At 56.2% G+C, this 18,289-nt stretch overlaps 1 protein-coding gene across 2 annotated transcripts in view; it reads right to left on the reverse strand.

Moving 5' to 3' along the window:
• Positions 1-18,289, reverse strand: part of SMAD3 (SMAD family member 3) — a 113,399-nt gene that overhangs the window by 4,281 nt on the left and 90,829 nt on the right. For both annotated transcript variants that reach the window (XM_032864632.1, XM_032864631.1), the window contains exons 3-7: positions 17,999-18,130; positions 16,577-16,651; positions 13,771-13,821; positions 3,904-4,116; positions 1,861-1,998 (exon numbers count right to left, since the gene is read on the reverse strand). In XM_032864632.1, the coding sequence (XP_032720523.1) occupies positions 1,861-1,998; positions 3,904-4,116; positions 13,771-13,821; positions 16,577-16,651; positions 17,999-18,130 (609 nt within the window). The remainder of the gene's footprint in view (positions 1-1,860; positions 1,999-3,903; positions 4,117-13,770; positions 13,822-16,576; positions 16,652-17,998; positions 18,131-18,289) is intronic.

Here is an 18,289-nt window from a genome sequence, read left to right on the forward strand (position 1 = left end):
CCCTGCTGAATCCACCCGGGACCAGGAAGGAGCAAGAGACTCAGGCCACAGTTTGGCCTTGGGGCACATGGCTGGGTCAGGGTGACATTCGCAGCAAAGTGAAGGTGTGTGTCTAACTCTTCAGGCAGTAAAACCCGAGCCAGGCCCAAATAAAGTTTATAATAAATCTCCTGAAGTCGTACTGCTTGAATGCCTGAATATGTCAATCAGAAAAATAACAACAGCACATGCTAGAAATACCCAACAGGTGAGCTAAGGTGACATTAACAGGCCAACACTGGACTCCTAATCTTGCTGTGTGACTCTGGGCCGGTCATTTTCTCTTCATAAGCTTGGGTCTCCTTTGTAAAATGGGAGGCAGGCCTCGGGGGTCCTCCTAGCTCCTATGGTCTATGATAACAAACCCCACCAGGGCCAAGTCAGCCCTCCCCAGAAAGGTGTGAGATGGCTGGGGAAGGGAGTAGCCATAAGGCCAGGAATACAACTGAGCTTCCAGTTTTCTTTTTCTCCAAGGGGAAGTCTGGTGACACGGGACAGCAGGTGGGGTCCGACTCCCAGCCAAGCCAAGAAGCAGAGGGACCACTGGACTCCACGGTCCCACTGTCCTAGGCTCATCCCAGCTCAGCCACTCCCCAGCCGTGTGCCTCAGGGCAGGTGGCTTACCCTCTCTGAACTTGTCTCCTCACCTGAGGAGCCAGGATAATGGGAGAAGACTGTGTGAGAGCAAAGCTAGAGATGTCCTCTGGAGACACAACTACACAATGCGCAGGAAATGGCGAGCGCTGTCTTTCAGACCTTCTGCATTCTTAAGCTGACCTTGCCCAAAGCTCATCATCACTCTGCTATCATCTGCTACCAGGAGGAGGAAACACATGCCACACCCAGTACCAGCCCTATCACAGCCCACACTCTGCCAGCAGCACGGCTCAGGGCTGCGTGCCTGTGAGAAGCGGGCTCTGGCGGGGCTCTCGGCCTGGGTTTTCTAGGTCCGGAGGCCCAGATGGGGTCTGTCTCTGCCTGTGTTGCTGCATAGCTGTGGCCCTATCCAAGCCCCACTCTGGGGTGCAGCCTGTAGCCATTTCTTGGAATACAGGTGGGATTCATCAGTTCTACTCAGAAAACCTGCAAGAGCTCCCCAGAATCAAAGCAGAACTTTCTTGCATCCTTCTGGGGCCTGGCCCCATCATGCTTTCTAAACATTTCCTGCTTCTTACATGGCCTCTCCAGCCAGAGTTCCACCCGCATGTGCCCTACTCTCCATCACCCCCGGGGCCTTGGCCCATAATGTACCCTCAAGGTCCCCACCCCAACCATCACCCTGTGCCGAATGCCAGCCAGCCCTCGATGCCTGTGTGCTGCCTTCAGGAAGCCTTCCCTGATCCATCCCAACACTTAAATGAGTTTTTCTCCGTGGATCCAAGAGCACCTTATCTCTGCTGCTTCCTTGGTGATTAGTACCCTTCCTTATATTAAACCCATTTGTGTCTTTGTCTCATACACTCAGCCTGTCTGTAAGGTCTGTGGGGACAGCAGCAGGGCCTCCCGGACCCCTCCGTCTCCCTCAAGCACCTGGCATGGCGCCCACATGCCGTGCAAGTTTGTGGAGTGAAGGACGAAAGCATGATGCCTGTGCATCTGTGCACGCAGGGCAGCAAGCAAGTGGCCGCGGATCAAAGGCAGAGCCATCAGAGGCTGCTTCTGCTCCCAGGAGGGTCAAGGAGAGCACGGTCGGCCGGTAAGACACAGACAAAACCCCTATGAAGCCCCTCCAGCCTGGCAGTACAAACGCAGAAAAGGTAAGGATGGAGAAAGCCCCGACATCTCGGAAGCACCACGGGGCGGGGCTGTGAGAGCTCATACCTGGTGGGATCTTGCAGACGGTGGCCGGGTGCCAGCCGTAGCGCTGGTTACAGTTGGGCGACTGGACGAAGATGGCACTGTCGCTGAGGCACTCTGCGAAGACCTCCCCTCCAATGTAGTACAGCCGCACGCCTCGCCCTGGAGAGATGGGGGTCAGACTGGACTGGGGTGGGGCTGGCCCCAGGGCCAGCTGAGGCATGCCAAGGGGCCCAAGCTGCAGCCAGTGCTCTGAGTGACTGCTTCCCTGCCAGCCTCACTGGACAAACAGGACCCAAACAGCTTAAACCCGCAGGGGGGATGGGGGGTGACACCAGGTCCCCTAATGCGGGGCGGCCAGTGACGCAGGGAAGGTGCATGGGCTAAGCCTGCATTGATGGCCTTGGCCACAGACAAGTTCCTCAGCCTCTGAGCGTCCGTCTCTTCGGAAGATGGGCGACACTCACACGCACCTCATAGGGCGGCCGAGCCCCATACAGCGCCCACTGAGTGGGAGCTACAACAGAAACAACAGAAACTCATTCCGCAGACATCCCAGGGGCCCTTCATGACAGGGATGGCTTCATGCCACCCCCGTACCTTCTCCCCTCTGTGCATTTTTCTAAAACATTCCATAGGTTTCTGTCATTCACTTTTCCTCCATCTCTTAAATCCATTCCAGATGGACAGAAATTATTTTTAAGTTGGCTCTGCAAGCCAAGCAAGCAGTTACGTAAACATGCTGACATGAGTGCTGCTCTCAGCCCGGGGAGGCTCTCTTCCGCACGGGACGGCCTCTGTTGCCACTTCTGGGGAAGAGGCCCAGAGGGCTGGAAGATGGAGCCAGATTCTACAGGCACGAGGTCAAGTGGGACAGAAACCAGGGGGCCGCTGGGAGTTCTGCCTCCTCATCCCATGATGGCCCCAGAGCCCCTTTCTCCTTAGTTTGGCACGACACACGAGGGGTGTGGGGGGACTCGGGGTCCACAAAGAGGGGCCGCTGGATTGTCTGTCAAGAGCAGAGGCAGAGATGGAAAGACCCCGACAAAAAGAACAAAAATGTGTTTTGTTTTGGTAGTTTCCAAACACTATTTTTAAAATATAGAAAAGCGTAAGGAGAATAAGTAAACACCTATGGATGCCACTCAGGACCCATCTTTTTTAATGTAAAACAAATATGGATGCTGTCTGGTAAGGCTGAGGGCTCAGTGGCAGGGGGCTGTTTGTCACCAACTAGGTCACACTCACGGTGTGGCCTCAGCAAGGCTCTGCTCTCCCGTGGGCATCAGGTTGTTCCCCTGGAGAACGAGAACCCAGGCCCAGACCCATGGCTTCCCGTTTCATCTTTTAACCATAAAGTCCTCTCTTCAAATGAAATTTTCCGTGAAAACTCAAGACATGATATGGACAAGATCAAGGGTGCTCTGGTGCACTTGGGACCAGACCCGCTGGAGCCCTGCCCAGCTCCGGGGTTTGCCCCGGAGCTCAGGGGCTCTGGACTGACCATACCCTATTATACCATCTCCAGGGTCTTCTGAGGGACTCAGGATCCCCAAACTATGAACATCTAAGTGACACACACACAGCTCCCTCTTCCATAAACAAAGTGGTCTCTTAAGTATGTTCTGGGTGTTAGAAGGTTGTGGCAGCCTATATGAAATTAATAAAAGATCACTCCGGATACTACCTACCTCTCCACCTAGCAGTCAGTCCTTTAGGGGTATGTTTATTAAGATAATCACACATATTGCCCTTTTCATAGATTTGCCATTTTTATCCCCTCAAGTGAGTGTTTTCGTCCTTGGGTTTCCCCTCTTCAGACTTAATCTGTGTTTTTGAATGGGAGTGACCAAGCAATGTGAACTTTTCTGGCCTAGCCCCTAAATAGGGCAATACAGAGTTCGAGGGCTGGCTAGGGAAGTGGGTCCTTTCCCCAGGTCCCAGCAGAAGGTATGGCACAGTGGAGGGGGGAGGGGGGTTAGGAGGGCAGGTGGGTTCTGGGCCCAGGCTGCTCAGGGCCGCTGGGGGTGGGGAGGGGGGGTGGATGAGGAGACGGGGTGCCCTTACCGATGTGCCTCCGCGTGAGCTCCACGGCCGCGTTCCGGTTGACGTTGGAGAGCAGCCCCAAGCAGAAGCGCTCTGAGTTGGAGGGGTCGGTGAAGCCATCCACGGTCATGGAAGGCTGCGAGGCGTGGAATGTTTCCCCAACGCGCTGGTTCAGTTCATAGTAGGAGATGGAGCACCAGAAGGCTGGCTCGCAGTAGGTGACAGGCTGCAGGTCTGGGGAGACAAGCCAGGCTACTGGGTCAGGGACCCCCAGTTTGCCTGCTCCCCAGCGAGCTCCCCTGGCTGCTCTGCAAGGCTATTTCTGTATCTCTCCGAGGGTGTTACAATCCCCAGACCTCGTGCCTTGTTCTACCGAAGCCTGCAGGATCCAATGTGATAAAGTACTCTAGCGTTTGGAAAAGGGCTTCTCCACTTGCCTTGCCGTTTTCATTTAGTCTTAGCTCATAAAGGGCCCCGTCCTGCCTGGCTGGCCTTGGGTTCGTGTGGTCTTCAAGGAGGGCCAGGCATCACCCAGCACCTGAGCAAGTCTGCTGAACAGGCCCAGCAGGTTCCCCAGGGGTGGCCATGCCACCCACATGGCCACCTCCTGGCCTGTTGGCCTCCAGAGGGGCTTTCAGCTTTTGGCTCTGCCTGGTCTCAGGCACTCCGAGCCTGTAAGATGACAAGGCTGGCAAAGCCTGGGCTGTGGGGGGGCCCACAGGGTGCTGGGTCTCTGACCACACGCGCATGGTCCACAGAGTGAACCCATAGCTATTATAGAAACTATCTTCCAAATGTCTCCACGTGCTGTCTGTCGGATGGCTAAGACACAAAGCCACCTAAAAGAAATTCTCCATTTGTCCTGTGGTCTCAACCAAGGGCTCCTCAAAGCAAAACTGCCATCTTGGGAGACACCAGTTCTCTAATAAGAGTTGGGAACCCTGAAATAGAGGTTTCCCATTACACAATCCCCCCATCATCTTTCCTGGAACTCCCTCATCTTCCTGTCACCTCCGGCCACCCTAGTCCACACCTGTCCGGGCCCCTGGCCCTCCTTCCTGCACCATCTCTGACACCCCATTGGGTCCATGATTGGCCCTAGGCCAGGCCCCCGTCCTTCTTCCCTGCCGTCAGTGCTGCAGCATCGTAACAGGACTCCCCAACACTCTGGTCCAGCCTCCCTGCCCCACACGGCCCCAACATGGGGTGGAGTATCATCCTGACCCCCCTCACTGCCTATGTGAATCCACCTCCCTCTTGGAGAACCAAGGAGGCCCTGCCCCTTCTCACTCCTCCGTCTTAGACATCCAGCCTGATATTAAATATATTTGAAGTCCCCTGAGTACTTAGGGTGCATCTGCGGGATCAGGTACAAGGGACAGGAAAGGCTCACCGTGCCAGCGTTGAGCCCTGGCCAGAGACCCCAGCTCACTGCCTGGAGTGAGAACCCACAGGGAAATCTGCTCACTAGGCCTTTGGAAATGTGTGAAGCACAAGAGGAAAAAAAAAATCAGAAACTGTTCTGGGAGGGGCCTGCAGGGCCGAGGGCCCAGATCTACTTGTGGGGTCTGTGCCTACGATCCCTTCTCAGGGGAAGGAGAACGCCTACCCCGTGTGTGAGAAGATGCAGATCGGTAACATTCCTGCACTGAGCACAGGCCCAGAAAGCGTCCGTAGGAGGGCTGGGACACCTAGATCAGCTTCTTCGCCCCAGCATCATCAACATCTTAGGCCAAATGATCCTTGGACTGGGCGGGGGTGCCCCGTCTGTTACAGGCTGTGTAGCAGCACCCACTAAATGCCAGTGGCGCACATCCATCACCCCCACCCCAGCCGGGACAAGGACAAATGGCTCAAGACACTGCCAGCTGTCTTTGAAGGGGGCAAAAGAGCCCCTGCGTGGAGACCACAGCCTTCCAGATTTAGCCAGGTCGTGGAGCCCAGCCTTTACCGCCAGGCGGCCCAGAACGCAGCCGGCACTCCACACGGATCGGCTGTGTGACTGTGAGCAAACCAGACCAGCTCTGAGGGTTTTAGCTTGACACGTGGCTCTCCACAGCCACGGGACGGGCGGCCCTCTTCACCAACGCCGCCCAGTCTGCAGACCGACCGGAAGAAATACCAAAAGCGCCGGGCACGCATCAAGCATTCCATACGTGGTGCTGACGATTAGAACTGAGGATGTACGAAAACCTGAGTACATCCTGCTCCTGACCCAGCCTCCACTGTGGGGAAGCAAAACGTCCTTGGCCCTCTCCTCTCTTCCCAGGGATGAGAGACGGTAGGGGCTACTTTTAATGGGGGAGGGGAGGAGTGATGGGACAGGGGCGACCATGGCTTGTGGCCTGGGCCCCGGAGGTCGGGTTGAGCCACATGGGCCCCATCCGGCTCTGGTGTCACTCCACGCTCCGACATTCCAATGAGATAAGCTATATTTTAAACAATGTGGTCACTAAAATGTGAGCTATGTTGCTTTGGCGACCTTAAAAAAAAAACAAAAACAAAAAAAACCCCAAGAAATCCAAGTATAATCCAGGCACTCAAAAGGGTCGGGCAACGCATCGGAGGCAAGAAGTCCTGAGTAGGGGCTGCTGACCACCACTGCCCAGGGGCTGGCTCTGCTGGCCTTGCTTTGTGAGCTCTCCTGGCCTGGACAGCCACTGCAACTTTCCTGGAAGACGCCTAGTGTAGACCATCCAGGTCACTGTGCATCTGGCGGGGGTCAGCCTGGAGAGGCAGCTGGGGCTGCTCTGCACTGGCCTTGGCGTCCCCAGCAAAGTACAGAACAGAGTCCTCACCCCAAATCATAAAGCCTTCCAGCACCCCCTGGGCTTAGTGCAGACAGAAGAGAGAGAGAGCTTGGCTCCCAGGAAGCCTGGCACAGCCTACCCATCAAAAGAAGAAAAGCCACAGGCCACCCATTGGGTAGCGTGGTGCCAGAACCACTCAGGGGAAACGTGGGCTTTGAGGCATCTCAGAACCAGAGACAGGCTTGGGGTCCTGGCCCAAGAGGCCCCCCAAGCAGATCTGAGCCCTTATCTAAACATCCCTGCAACTTACAGATACACACTGGACAATGTGGTGGAAAACGTTGGACTTGGGAGCCTGACACATAATTAAAGAGATGCTAGTTTGAGGAGTTAGGGGTGTGGGGGAGGGCAGGGCAGTCAGGCCAAGGCCAAGTCTGAAGGGTACCATTTTCCTGAGTGCTGTTCGGATGAGCTGGCCTGTGTTTGGAAGCAGGACTGAGCTGGGGCAGTGCCCCCAGCCATGTAGTCACAAGTCTCCAGAAACACCTAAGACCCAGCAGTGCCTTTCACCTCTGCCCCTCCCAGCACCTCTCAGCTGCCCCTCCTCAAGGAACCTCTGCAAAGGGAGCTGCAGACCAAAACGTATGGTCGCCACCTCCGGGTTCTCCCTTGAACAGCAACTTATTCTTTTTTTATTTTTTTTTAAGATTTTATTTATTTATTTGACAGAGAGAGATCACAAGTAGACAGAGAAGCAGGCAGAGAGAGAGAGGGAAGCAGGCTCCCTGCTGAGCAGGGAGCCCGATGCGGGACTCGATCCCAGGACCCTGAGATCATGACCTGAGCCGAAGGCAGCGGCTTAACCCACTGAGCCACCCAGGCGCCCCAAACAGCAACTTATTCTTAAACAGCACATATATCCTCATTTTTATTTCCCACCCAAAGACTTATCCACATCATGGTTAAGTACAAGAAAAATGTAAAGTCAGGATGCTAGAAATGAGAACATTATAAACAGTAAAATCATGGGTTATAGTTACTGAGAGAGCACTCAGCTTGGCTCTGAGCTCCCTAGCAGACAAGGCAAAAAGGGAACATCACATGCTACGTGTCTCTGGTTGTGTACAGACAATGGTGACAAGTTCTACAGGGGAATCAAAGCTTGCCCTGGCCTTAAGTCTCAAAAGAAATCTTTTAAGAAATCAGGTGGCAACCTGAATCTCCTCCCACATCCATCAAGCCAGCCAGCCTGAATTCCAAGAGTCTTCCAACAAATGCAGAGGCCATTTTGCATAAGATCGCTCCTTGCAAAGGACCTGAAGACATGCCACACAGAGGCTTCTGTGAGAGGATGACTCTCCCAGGGCTAAGGGCACTTGCCTCCCTCATAGTAGTTTTGCATCTCCAGGCCACAGACTCGGCACACCTAGCATGCTAGACGATGGTGTGTGCCCAAGGCTGCCCCTGCACACGGCCCTGCTCCCGGGCAGACTGCTGCGTCTGGGCTCATCGCTCTTCCTAGAGCAGAGGTGTTGGAGCAGCAGGAACCTCCCGCTCCCACCGCTCTCCGCCCCCTGCCCCCACCAGCATGGTATCAGCCAGACTTCTCGAGGGGCGTGGGGCACTTCATTCACAGCTGGCTCCCCGCCAGCCTGACGGCGCTGGCTGGCTTCGCTTTTAAGCCCTATTCCAAGCTGGCAGAGACTTTCTGTTTTGTTTAAGGAAAAGAAAACAGAATAAAACCCAGAAGGCAACGCTTGGATTAAGGGATGCCTATTAAAAACATGTGCAAGAGATCCAAATCCGGTAAAGGAAAAGGAGTGGGGGATGGCAGGGGGAAATTAACTTTCTATGATGAATCAAAAGCTAGGAGCGGGCAAAGCACCAGAGTCACAAAGGGTAAAGGTCAGAATGTGAACAAACTGCCTGGGCCCTCCTCCCCTGTGGAAGGCAGTGTGACCTCCCACCCTGGAGATGCCACTACACTCTAGTCCCCAGGCACCCCCACGGTCCTAGCTCAGTCCCTGCCGTCCCTGCTGCCTGGGCTGCCCACCCCTCATCAACCCAAGCTCAACCATTCAGCCCTGGCTCACATGGCTCTGGAACATTCCCTCACCACTCTGTGCGTCAGAGCCACTTGTGTCCCCCAAGGTTAGTTCCCTCAGGCCCTGGATGGCGGGCTCCCCACACCTGGGGCTCCAGTTCCAACCTAGCTCCTTAAGGGGGAGGACAACAAAACGAGGTGTGCACGGACAGCAGCCCCCTGCTCTTCCAGCTAGGACCAGTTTGCTGCAGCCAAGACCAGCGGCTGCCTTGCTGTCATCAAGACGCCTGTAATTTCTTTAGCTTGAGGAGATCAGAGCCTGAGGAGACCATAGCAAGAGCTCTATGTGGCAGCGAGAAGACACCTGGAACCAGGCAGGCTGTCACCTGGACCACGGCCTCTTTCAGGGAGGAGCTCTCTTCAGAGCTTCCACGAGAGGCACTCTGGGAACTGTCACCTGGTCCAGCTCCAGTGTAGCCGCTATCCCGGAGGTGCTCCCTGGTACCTCTTCTCCATCAGTCAAGACCCCTTCCCAAATGTCTACCTTTAAAGCAAGAACCACTTACTCACCGGCAGGGTCTAGCTCCTTATCTTTTTCCTCTTCCCACTTCCCTTCTCCTTCCCCTCCATTCGGCCCAATCCTTGACTTCAGGGCTCAGGAAAGCCCAGGTGACTCATGGAGCACGATGTGGAAGCACAGGCTTATCACCTGCTCACATCCCTTCCCTGCAGGACGGAACTGCCGGGTCTCCCCAGAGCCTGCCTCTGACAAGGAGCTGAGCTGGCGGGCAGTCACTCATCTGGGCCCCGCCCCCAGTCACCAGGAGTGGCCTCGCTGTGGCAGGAGCCTCAGTCTCTTGCCCGGAGTGGGAAGGAAATGAGGAACAAGCCAGATGTCCTCTGTTTCCTCTCTTCCCACATAACTGCTTTGCAGGAAATAGTCCAATGTCCTGAGATGTCCCCATCCTTCCCTACTGTCATCTTGCCTTTTACTTGCCCTGCCCATACCACTGCCCGACCTCAGCCCCCACCCTTCCCCACAGGTGCTCTGAGGGTGCCCTTGAACTCCCGACGTCACCTCAAGGCCTCTCCTTCCCACCTGCTCACTGGCCTCCCACCACTCTGGCTGCCGGACCCAGCCCTCCCCTGACCCTCAGCCTCTTCCCCAACCTCCTCCCTCCCAGGGCACCCCATCAGTCCCTCTCTGGCCTTCCTTCCTCCTCGAGCTGGGTTTCCCTCTCCCAATTCATCCACTCCCAGGACTTCAGCCGGATCTCTGTCAGAGTTTCCAGGGCGAGATCCTACAGATGGTTGACAGGTTATGAGAGCGAAGTGTTTCGGCAACGCTCAGATGCGGAGGTGAAAGGCTCCAACCAACGGGCCTCCCTTCCACAGGGCTGCTCAGAGGCCTTCCCACTGAGTGCCCTGGGTGCCCAGGGCTGGGGGGTGTGGGGTGGGGGGGCTCGCGGCACAGGTTTTCAAACTCTGGTGATGACAAAACCCTGTCTCCCTGACCCCACTTTGGGAAAGGCTGCCCACAGGCTAATGGCTTCCAAAGTCAGCAGGGCCAGCCCCGGCATCTCTCCGGACAGCTTGGTTGTATCCTGGACACAGTTAGACATCGGCCACTCATTGCCACCTTCCCGCCCAAGCCCATCCCGGCTCCTGGACGTCCTGCCTCACCAGCTTCCCAGTTAAAGTTGGTCAATAACTGCCTGCTGATTCAGGCCTGCGGCCTCTCCCAGTGACCCTCCCAGCCCCGCCGCCATCGCTCCAAAGCGTTCATCTTGGTCTCCTTCAGTTTAACAGCTTTCTAAGGGCAGGTTTTTCTTTTTAAATCTGGGGGGGCTGGGGTTTGGCCACCAGCCATTTCCTCTAGTGTTTAACTTCTATACAGTGGCCAGGTTAATCTTTATGAAGCTGTCATCTGATAACCAACCACCCTTCCCCCAGTGACTTCATTCGTAGGCAAGAAGGGAATCACTGAGTGTGGCATTCAAGGCTCTTTGCTCAGTGCCCCGACTGCATCACCAGCCTCATCTGCCCCCCTCATCCCAGCCAAACACAACAGTGGCTATCCTCTGAGCTCCCCCTCCCCTTTCATGCCCTTCCCTCTACTTGCAATGTCCTTCCTTCCTTCTCCGCCTCCCAGCATCCCACCTGTCCTTCCGGGGCCAGCTCACACCTGTCACCATGACTCTGAGGTCTTCCTACCTAATCTGGTGCTTTCCTCCTTGGCCTACACAGTTCCCCTTCTGCCTACTCCCTTGGGGTCTGGCAGAACTCCTCACGGGGGGACAGAGACCCCTCCCACCACTCCCATGAGATTGTGAATGCCCACATGGACTCCCAGTATCTGCACATACTGGGAACACAGCAGACCTGACTGAATGAATTCCATAGGGACACAGGCCAGCCTGGGGGCAGGTCCGCACCGGGACCTGTCCGCACCGCCATCACTGTCTCCTTTGGACCCTCTGGCTATTTCAACTGCACCTACTTCTCGTTTCATAATTACGTTTACTCCTGCCTTACTGATGCCCCACAAGGCCACAGTATCTTGATGGCAGGGTCTATGAGTCCTCCTTGAACCCCCTGCCCCACCTGGACTGGCAGGAAGTTCCTGGGGCATCGATGAGGAAGAGAAAGGCTGGCGGGCAGGGCTCCCACCCCAGCTCCTAAATCCGAGACCCGCCCTCAACGCCAATAAGTGCCCTGCTAGAGCTTTGTCCCGAGGAGGAGGTGAGGACGGGGGAGCTGGTCTAAACAACGCAGTGAGACCGTGTCCTGCTGCAGACAGAAGCACGTGCTCTGAATCCCAAAGGCCTGAGTTCGAAGCTTCTCCATTTACTTGGCAGGAGTGAGGTGACCAGCCTGCTCCTTGGCTTCCTAATCAGGCAAGTGAAGAATCATAGTACTGCCGTCATGTGCAGTGGTTATGAACCCTGGGTTAACGTGCATGAAGTGCTCCAAACACTAAGTTGTCAAGAAATGTTTGCCATCATCATCACCTTCATCCCTCCCTTCCAGAGAGGATGCCTGGAGTACATGAGATTTTCTGGGTGTGGACGAAGCCAAGAGTTTTGAAAAGGTGAAGGTGGGGGGGGTGGTTCTGGGGCCCCGCAAGTGGACAGGAAGCACTGATGTCTCACCACGAGTCCTGCCCCTGACTCATGAGCTGATTCGTCCCCCCCATGCACGTGTTCCCAGCACACCGGCACCCACTCTCCCTCCACCCGGCCTGGGGCCTATTCCAGCCTTTGGAGAAATGACCGAAGCATTCTTAGCCCTCACCCCAGGGGCCTGAGGAATGGGGCAGCAGAGAGGGAGAACGGAGTCCGTGGGACACCCCTGCCCCAGGTCCAAGTTCAAAAACCATCCTGTCGTCCTGGTCTACCCAAACCAGAAGGGAATTCCCAGCAAGCTACCACTTGGGACAGCTTTCATTCTGAACCACTGAGGCAGCATGGCTTCCGAGGCAAGGGCCTGCCTCAGGGTCTGCGGACTCACGGGGCTGCCTTGGCCAAGGGCCAGGGGAGTAGAACGGCCCCCAAATGAAATTTAAACCAGCTAACCTCCAAAGCTGGAAACTCAGAGTCGAGTTCAAGATCCTGGCCTTTAATTTCTCAAGTGTTAACACAGCTTCTAGCCTTCAGAGTTTGTTTTTAATAACTCAATCGGTCCTTTCACATCAGGAATGTGACCTTCCCTCTGCAAAGCCCAACACTCACAGTGATATTATTTTACAAAGATGTTAGAACAGATTCGCCCAAAGTCCCTTTTCACACTGCCCACTTGTCAGCCTCTATGAAAGGGGTTTCAGGCATCTCCCGAGGTTCTAAATGCTTTTCTTCATCTGATGCTATCAGTCAAGGCCTGGAAACAACTAGGAATAAAAGCCAGACCAACCTCCACCCCATTCACGGAACTTGGATATTAACTCTTTCTTTTCCCGAGCCATTAAACCAAACCCCAGCAGTCAAGGCCCAAACGAAATCAAACTCACATTTTCCCAAAACTAACAGACCAGCACATTAAAAAAAAAAACAGCCCCCAATAAAGACAGAGTGGAAGTTCCATTTACCTTGAGCCTTTCAGCAGGCCCCACTCAGGAGCGGAGGGGCACTCCTAGAGCCCAGAAGCCACCCTCCCACAGAAATCATGGTCCACCTGCTCTAAAACATCAGGAGACAAGGCAAGAGGAGAGAGGGGGCATCTAAATATGGAAATGCCTTTACAAAGGAACAAGAAGAAAGAAAAAAAAAATGGGTGGACAACTGTGGTCACCACTGGTGAGGCACTAATACAGACCCCTGATCCACAAACGTCGGAAGGACCATAACAAAACAAGAACAGTGTGGGAGGGTGAGGGGATGAGGGGCAACTGCTCACCCTTCCCCCACCCCCAATTTCCTTATATCTCACTGTTTCAAATAAAAGGCACATGGGTTGCCTGGGTGGCTAAGCCAGTTGAGGATCTGCCTTCGGCTCTGGTCATGATCCCAGGGTCCTGGGATCGAGCCCCACATCGGGCTCTCTGCTCAGTGGGGGAGTCTGCTTCTCCCTCTGCCACCCCCCCACCCTGCTTGTGTTTTCTGTCTCTTTTCTGACAAATAAATAAATACTCTTTTAAACACTAAGCTTTAAAAAAAAAATAAAACTAAAAAGTACATAATTATAAGATAAAATACTAGGATAAAACCCTAAGTCTCTCTTGAAACCAGTCAACAGAAGTCAGGGGCCAGAGTCCACACAGCCGTCCGTGGCTTTGCATCAAACCACACACGAGTGCTTGGCTGACCACAGCTTCTCGGCTCCTGAGCACAAGGTTTGGGGGATTTTCATTCACTCACGTCTGACAGCCACTCAGGGGAAATACAAACCCAGCACATGGTCACCTTTTTCCTGCCACCACTCCTCTCAGGTTACTCTGTTCCATGGGTGACCCCAGAATCACTGTAACCAGAAACCTGATGGGCTGAGCTCAGCTGATGGTGGGGGTAGGGTGGGGGTGGGGGAGAGAGCCTCATGCTCAGGGCCCCCTCCCCACACCGGCCTCCAGCCAGGGCTGCTGCTAGACAGGGAGATACTTACCCAAATTATTGTGCGCTGGGGACATCGGATTCGGGGATAGGTTTGGAGAACCTGTGAGGTGAGACACAGTCGTGAGAACTAATAGAACATTCTTGACTTGGAGAGCTGGATTACTGAACGCCAGCTCAACCCAGTTCCTGGGTCCCAGTCTTTGCCTGCGGCACAGATGGATAATCAGATAACCTCAGAGGTCTCTCCCAGGACTCAATCCTGTGAGAGTCCTTCCTGCCCAAGCCCACAGCGCAGGGCCTGGAGCTCCCCTGCAGCTATGCCCCCAGGCAAACGAGACAGGCAGGGAAGGCCCTCTCCCCAGCTTTGCTCAGGGGCAGCAAAGCCTCAACCTCCTGCACAGCAAGACCTGCAGCTGTCAGTCCCAAATGCAGCCCCTTCCCAGGTCTCAGGAAACGCAGCAAGCTGCCTCAGAAATCCCACAGGCCTCCAACCAGAGTGACATCTGACGTGAGGCATGATGGTTCCTGGGGAACGATGTCTGAACCTACCCAGTTCTTCCTGTCCTGCTCCCTTCTCTCCACCTGTTGCTCCCAGAACAGAGAAAACCACATGGCATCAGAAAACCCAGCGGGCGCCTCTCCCCAGAGCAACTTGGCTCATCCCCGTGTCCCTGCCCCCAGCTGGAACAGCCTGTGGGAGAGGCAGCCCCCACCCCCCACCACCTGCCAGTCTGCCTGCAGAGGTGCCTTGAGCTGTTAAAGGGGGTCTGTTCCTGCTCCCCAACCCGGTTGTAACCTCCCCGAGAGTGGGGGAGGAGCCATGGGCTTCTTTTCCTCCTCTGGAACCCAGTCCATCAGGGGATGTGGAAGAGCCCGGGAAGAGGCAGAATTTCCAAACTGGCCCCGGAGTCCAGGCCTGCGCCCAATGTATCAGCTGTGGGGTTTTAGCAAAGTGGTTTAACTTCTTTGAGCCCCGATTTCCCCCCACTTCAGGTATAAAATGCGGATAAGGGCATCCCCCGTGTGATCTGCAGACGTGAAGGGCGGTCGTGCGCATACAAACGGGTGTCCCGGGACTGGCATACAGTGGGTGCTCCGTAAACGCTTTCCTGTTTCGTGGCAGCCCAAATCAAGGCGGCCTGGGGAAGGCCTGGCCTGGAAGGGCCCGTATGCGTGTCCTGGGGGCCACAAGGCTGGAAAAGGTGGTCCTCAGGCCCCAACTAATACACTATCACATCTCGGCTGCCAAGATAGCAACTTGACTGGTTTCCACATGGACGTCGAGTTGAGAATAGAGGATAAGCCGGAGACCCCACCCACAGGCGGGGGGTCCCTGAAGCCCAATGTCCACCTCTGACAGACGACGGGTGCCCCCAACAGGGCCCTGCAGGTACCCTGATTGCGGGGAGAGGAGGAAAGAGGAGCGGACAGACAACGGGGCAGAAAGGAGGGCAGGGAGGGCCCGAGAAACATGAGCTGAGGGGGAAAGGGGCAGGCTGCTCATTCGGTGCCCGGACCCCCTCCTTCGGCCGGTTTTGACAACCACACAGGAAGAAGAGCAAGGAGAGGAGAGAAAGGAGTGAGGAGCCGCTGCTCAGCCGATGCCCTGCGTCAGCACCTCAGAGCTGCGAGCTTGCAGCGGCCGCTCAGCACCCAGTACAGGCAGCCTTCGGCGCATTCCAGCTAGGGCCGCGCCGCCCGCCACTCGAGGGGGGTGTGTGCCACCCACCACGTGCCACGATGCCCAGGCTAGGTAGCCAGCAACTAGGTTCACGGCGAATGGGCACGTCTCCTTACTGCTTCTTGCAGGAATCGCACACCCTCCCCTGGGCCGCGTGCGAGGGTGGCCGGCTCTGTCTCCCACCATGGCTCTGTGTGGACCCGGCATGCCCGCTCTTGTCGGGACGGACATCCGCTCGGCTCCTGCTCCTCCTCACCCCACCACACACCTGGCAAGTGCACAGTCTATGTGGCTGGCAGGTGGGCTTCGGTTCCGGGAGCCAATTTGGTCCCATAACAAATGACGCAGGACATCTGGAGACAGGGGGGCTGGGTCCCTCTTGACAGGAACACCTCAATCACGTTTGGTCACTACACACAGATCCCCCAGCAAAGACCCTGCCTCTGCGCGGGCTCTCCCGATCTTGGGTGATGGAGCCCACTACCGCCAGCCTACTGCCAGCAACACCTCACGGGGGGGTTGGGGGGGCAGGCAGACTCTGCCTACAGCCCAAGGGGACTCCTGCCCACTCCCAAACCCCGAATGACTGCCCTCCCGCCTCTCCCCACTCTCCAGCCACACTGAGCTGTCCTGCCCACGTGCCCCAGGACTCTGCCTGGCATACCCTTTGCCTGCCCCGACGACTTGGCCAACACTTGCCCAGTTCTAAGACTCAACTCAAGAGACACCTACACTGGGGCGCCTGGGTGGCTCAGTGGGTTAAGCCTCTGCCTTCAGCTCAGGTCATGATCTCAAGGTCCTGGGATCGAGCCCCGCATCGCATAGGGCTCTCTGCTCAGCAGGGAGCCTGCTTCCCCCTCTCTGCCTGTCTCTCTGCCTACCTGTGATCTCTGTCAAATAAATAAATAAGATCTTTAAAAAAGAGAGAGAGAGAGAGAGACCTACACTGTGAGGCACTGCTCCGCCCCCAGGGCCTCCCCACTTGTGCCCCACGCCCCAGGGGCACAAGGCAGATCACTGCCCGCTGTCTCCCTCTCAGGCTGGGAGCAGCTCAGGCTCACTCCTCTATCCCCAGCACCGGGCACACAGAGGTTCCTCTGTAAATGCCTGAGAGAGGGCTGGAGGGACAGAGGGATGGAGGAGAGACAGGCACTCAGACAGGATTAAGACTGACCTGCATCCATGCTGTGGTTCATCTGGTGGTCACTGGTCTCTCCATCTTCACTCAGGTAGCCAGGGGGTGGGGTTTCTGGGAATCAGAAGGAAGGTGGTTCATTAAACGGCCTCCAGTGTTTGGCTTGGAGAACCCTGCTACACGCATCACACAGTCACGCCACTCTGCCCGTGGCAGGTGCTGCAGGAACTCAGCCCCGGGGCAAGGTCACCATCTCCTGGATCCTGTGATCATCACACCTGTCGACCCCTGGCTCCTCATCTGGATGGGGACCACCTCTGTTCACGCAGCCCTGACTCCCGAGACTGACATGCTTATTCCGAGAGCCTCTGCCAGACTAAGTGCTCCCCACCCTGGAAGGTCAGGTGTAAGCCCACCCCTCCAAGGAGGCCGTGGACTTGCCTCAGTCTTGCCCATCTCTGTCCTCCCAAGGGCAACCGTCTCATGGTGCCCTTTGGCTCTGCTGTCTACTCCTGCAGGGACACCTTGGTCTTTGTCGTCCCTCTAGGGGCGGTCCTGGCCTCCCTGGGTGGCTGCAAGTTCACTGACAGCAATGACTGTGATCTAGTTCTCTGACTAACCCTGGACGGTGACTGAGCTAAGGTTTGCTCAGTGAACACAGTGACCTACCGCCAGGGACCAGCGCCACCTGTGAAGGACCTGGAAAGGCTGGGTCTGTAAAGGGGTCTCTTGGAACGCTCTGCCCCAGCACACAGGCCTGTGGTCAACCTCAGCACTGCGCTAACTCACTCAGGGTGAGAGGCTCCCTCCAACCAGAGTGCTCTGGCTCTCGGAAAAGCAGGCGGCAGGATTCCTGCCACTGGGACCAGCCCAAGCGCCGGCAAGCAGTTTTCCTGGACGCCCCAGGGCTGGTGATTCACACCTTATTTGCATGTAAATGAGGGGCTTCTAAAAACATTTGCACTCTGACAGCTGAGCCCACTTTCTCCCCGCTCACAGTAACAACTCCAGCGGGCAGCAGCTCCCGCCCAGGCTGCAGTCCCCCCACCAAGCTTACTTACTTAGGGCCCCACTTCTCCGCACTGGCCGCCCGGCCCTCGGTTCCCCCACGGCTCTGCAGGCCCCCAGACCGTCGGGGGATCCTGCCCAAACTCCAGCCTCAGCCGCGAGGGCGGTGAGAGAAACACAGCGTTGCTATTTCCGCTTCCAAAATAAATGACTGCACCGAGCCCGGGCGGAAGGGTCACGCCGCCGCTCCTCCGTGCCAAGAAAAGCATCATTAGTGAGCGGGGAGCCAAGGCCACGGGTCCTCTCCCAACGGGTGTGCGGTTCTGAGTCAGGGGCCCTTGGGCCAGCACTGTGTGCAGGGGGGACGGGGCCGAGGGGGCCAGGAGAGCCGCGGGGGGTAGTTGGGGGGATGGAAGGCGGGACCCCTGGTGGCCTACACACCCTGGCGCCTACCTGGAATATTGCTCTGGGGCTCGATGCCTGCGGGGAAGTTTGTGTTCTCGGGGATGGAATGGCTGTAGTCGTCCAGCGGGGGGAACTCGGCCGGGATCTCTGTGTGGCGTGGGACCAGCACAGGAGGTAGAACTGTCCAGAAGAGCAGAGGTGGGTCAGTGTCAAGGCTGGGCTGGCACCAAAGCCCTCCTAGTGTCACTGGCCCACAGGCACGGTGGACCCACCCCCTCCCCAGGAAGGGGAAGGAGACACCCAGCAGATAGCTGCAGAACCCTGGAGACAATAAGCTAT

This window comes from Lontra canadensis, unplaced genomic scaffold (assembly GCF_010015895.1).
Source record: "Lontra canadensis isolate GAN:19392208 unplaced genomic scaffold, GSC_riverotter_1.0 scaffold28, whole genome shotgun sequence".
Taxonomy (NCBI): Eukaryota; Metazoa; Chordata; class Mammalia; order Carnivora; family Mustelidae; genus Lontra; species Lontra canadensis.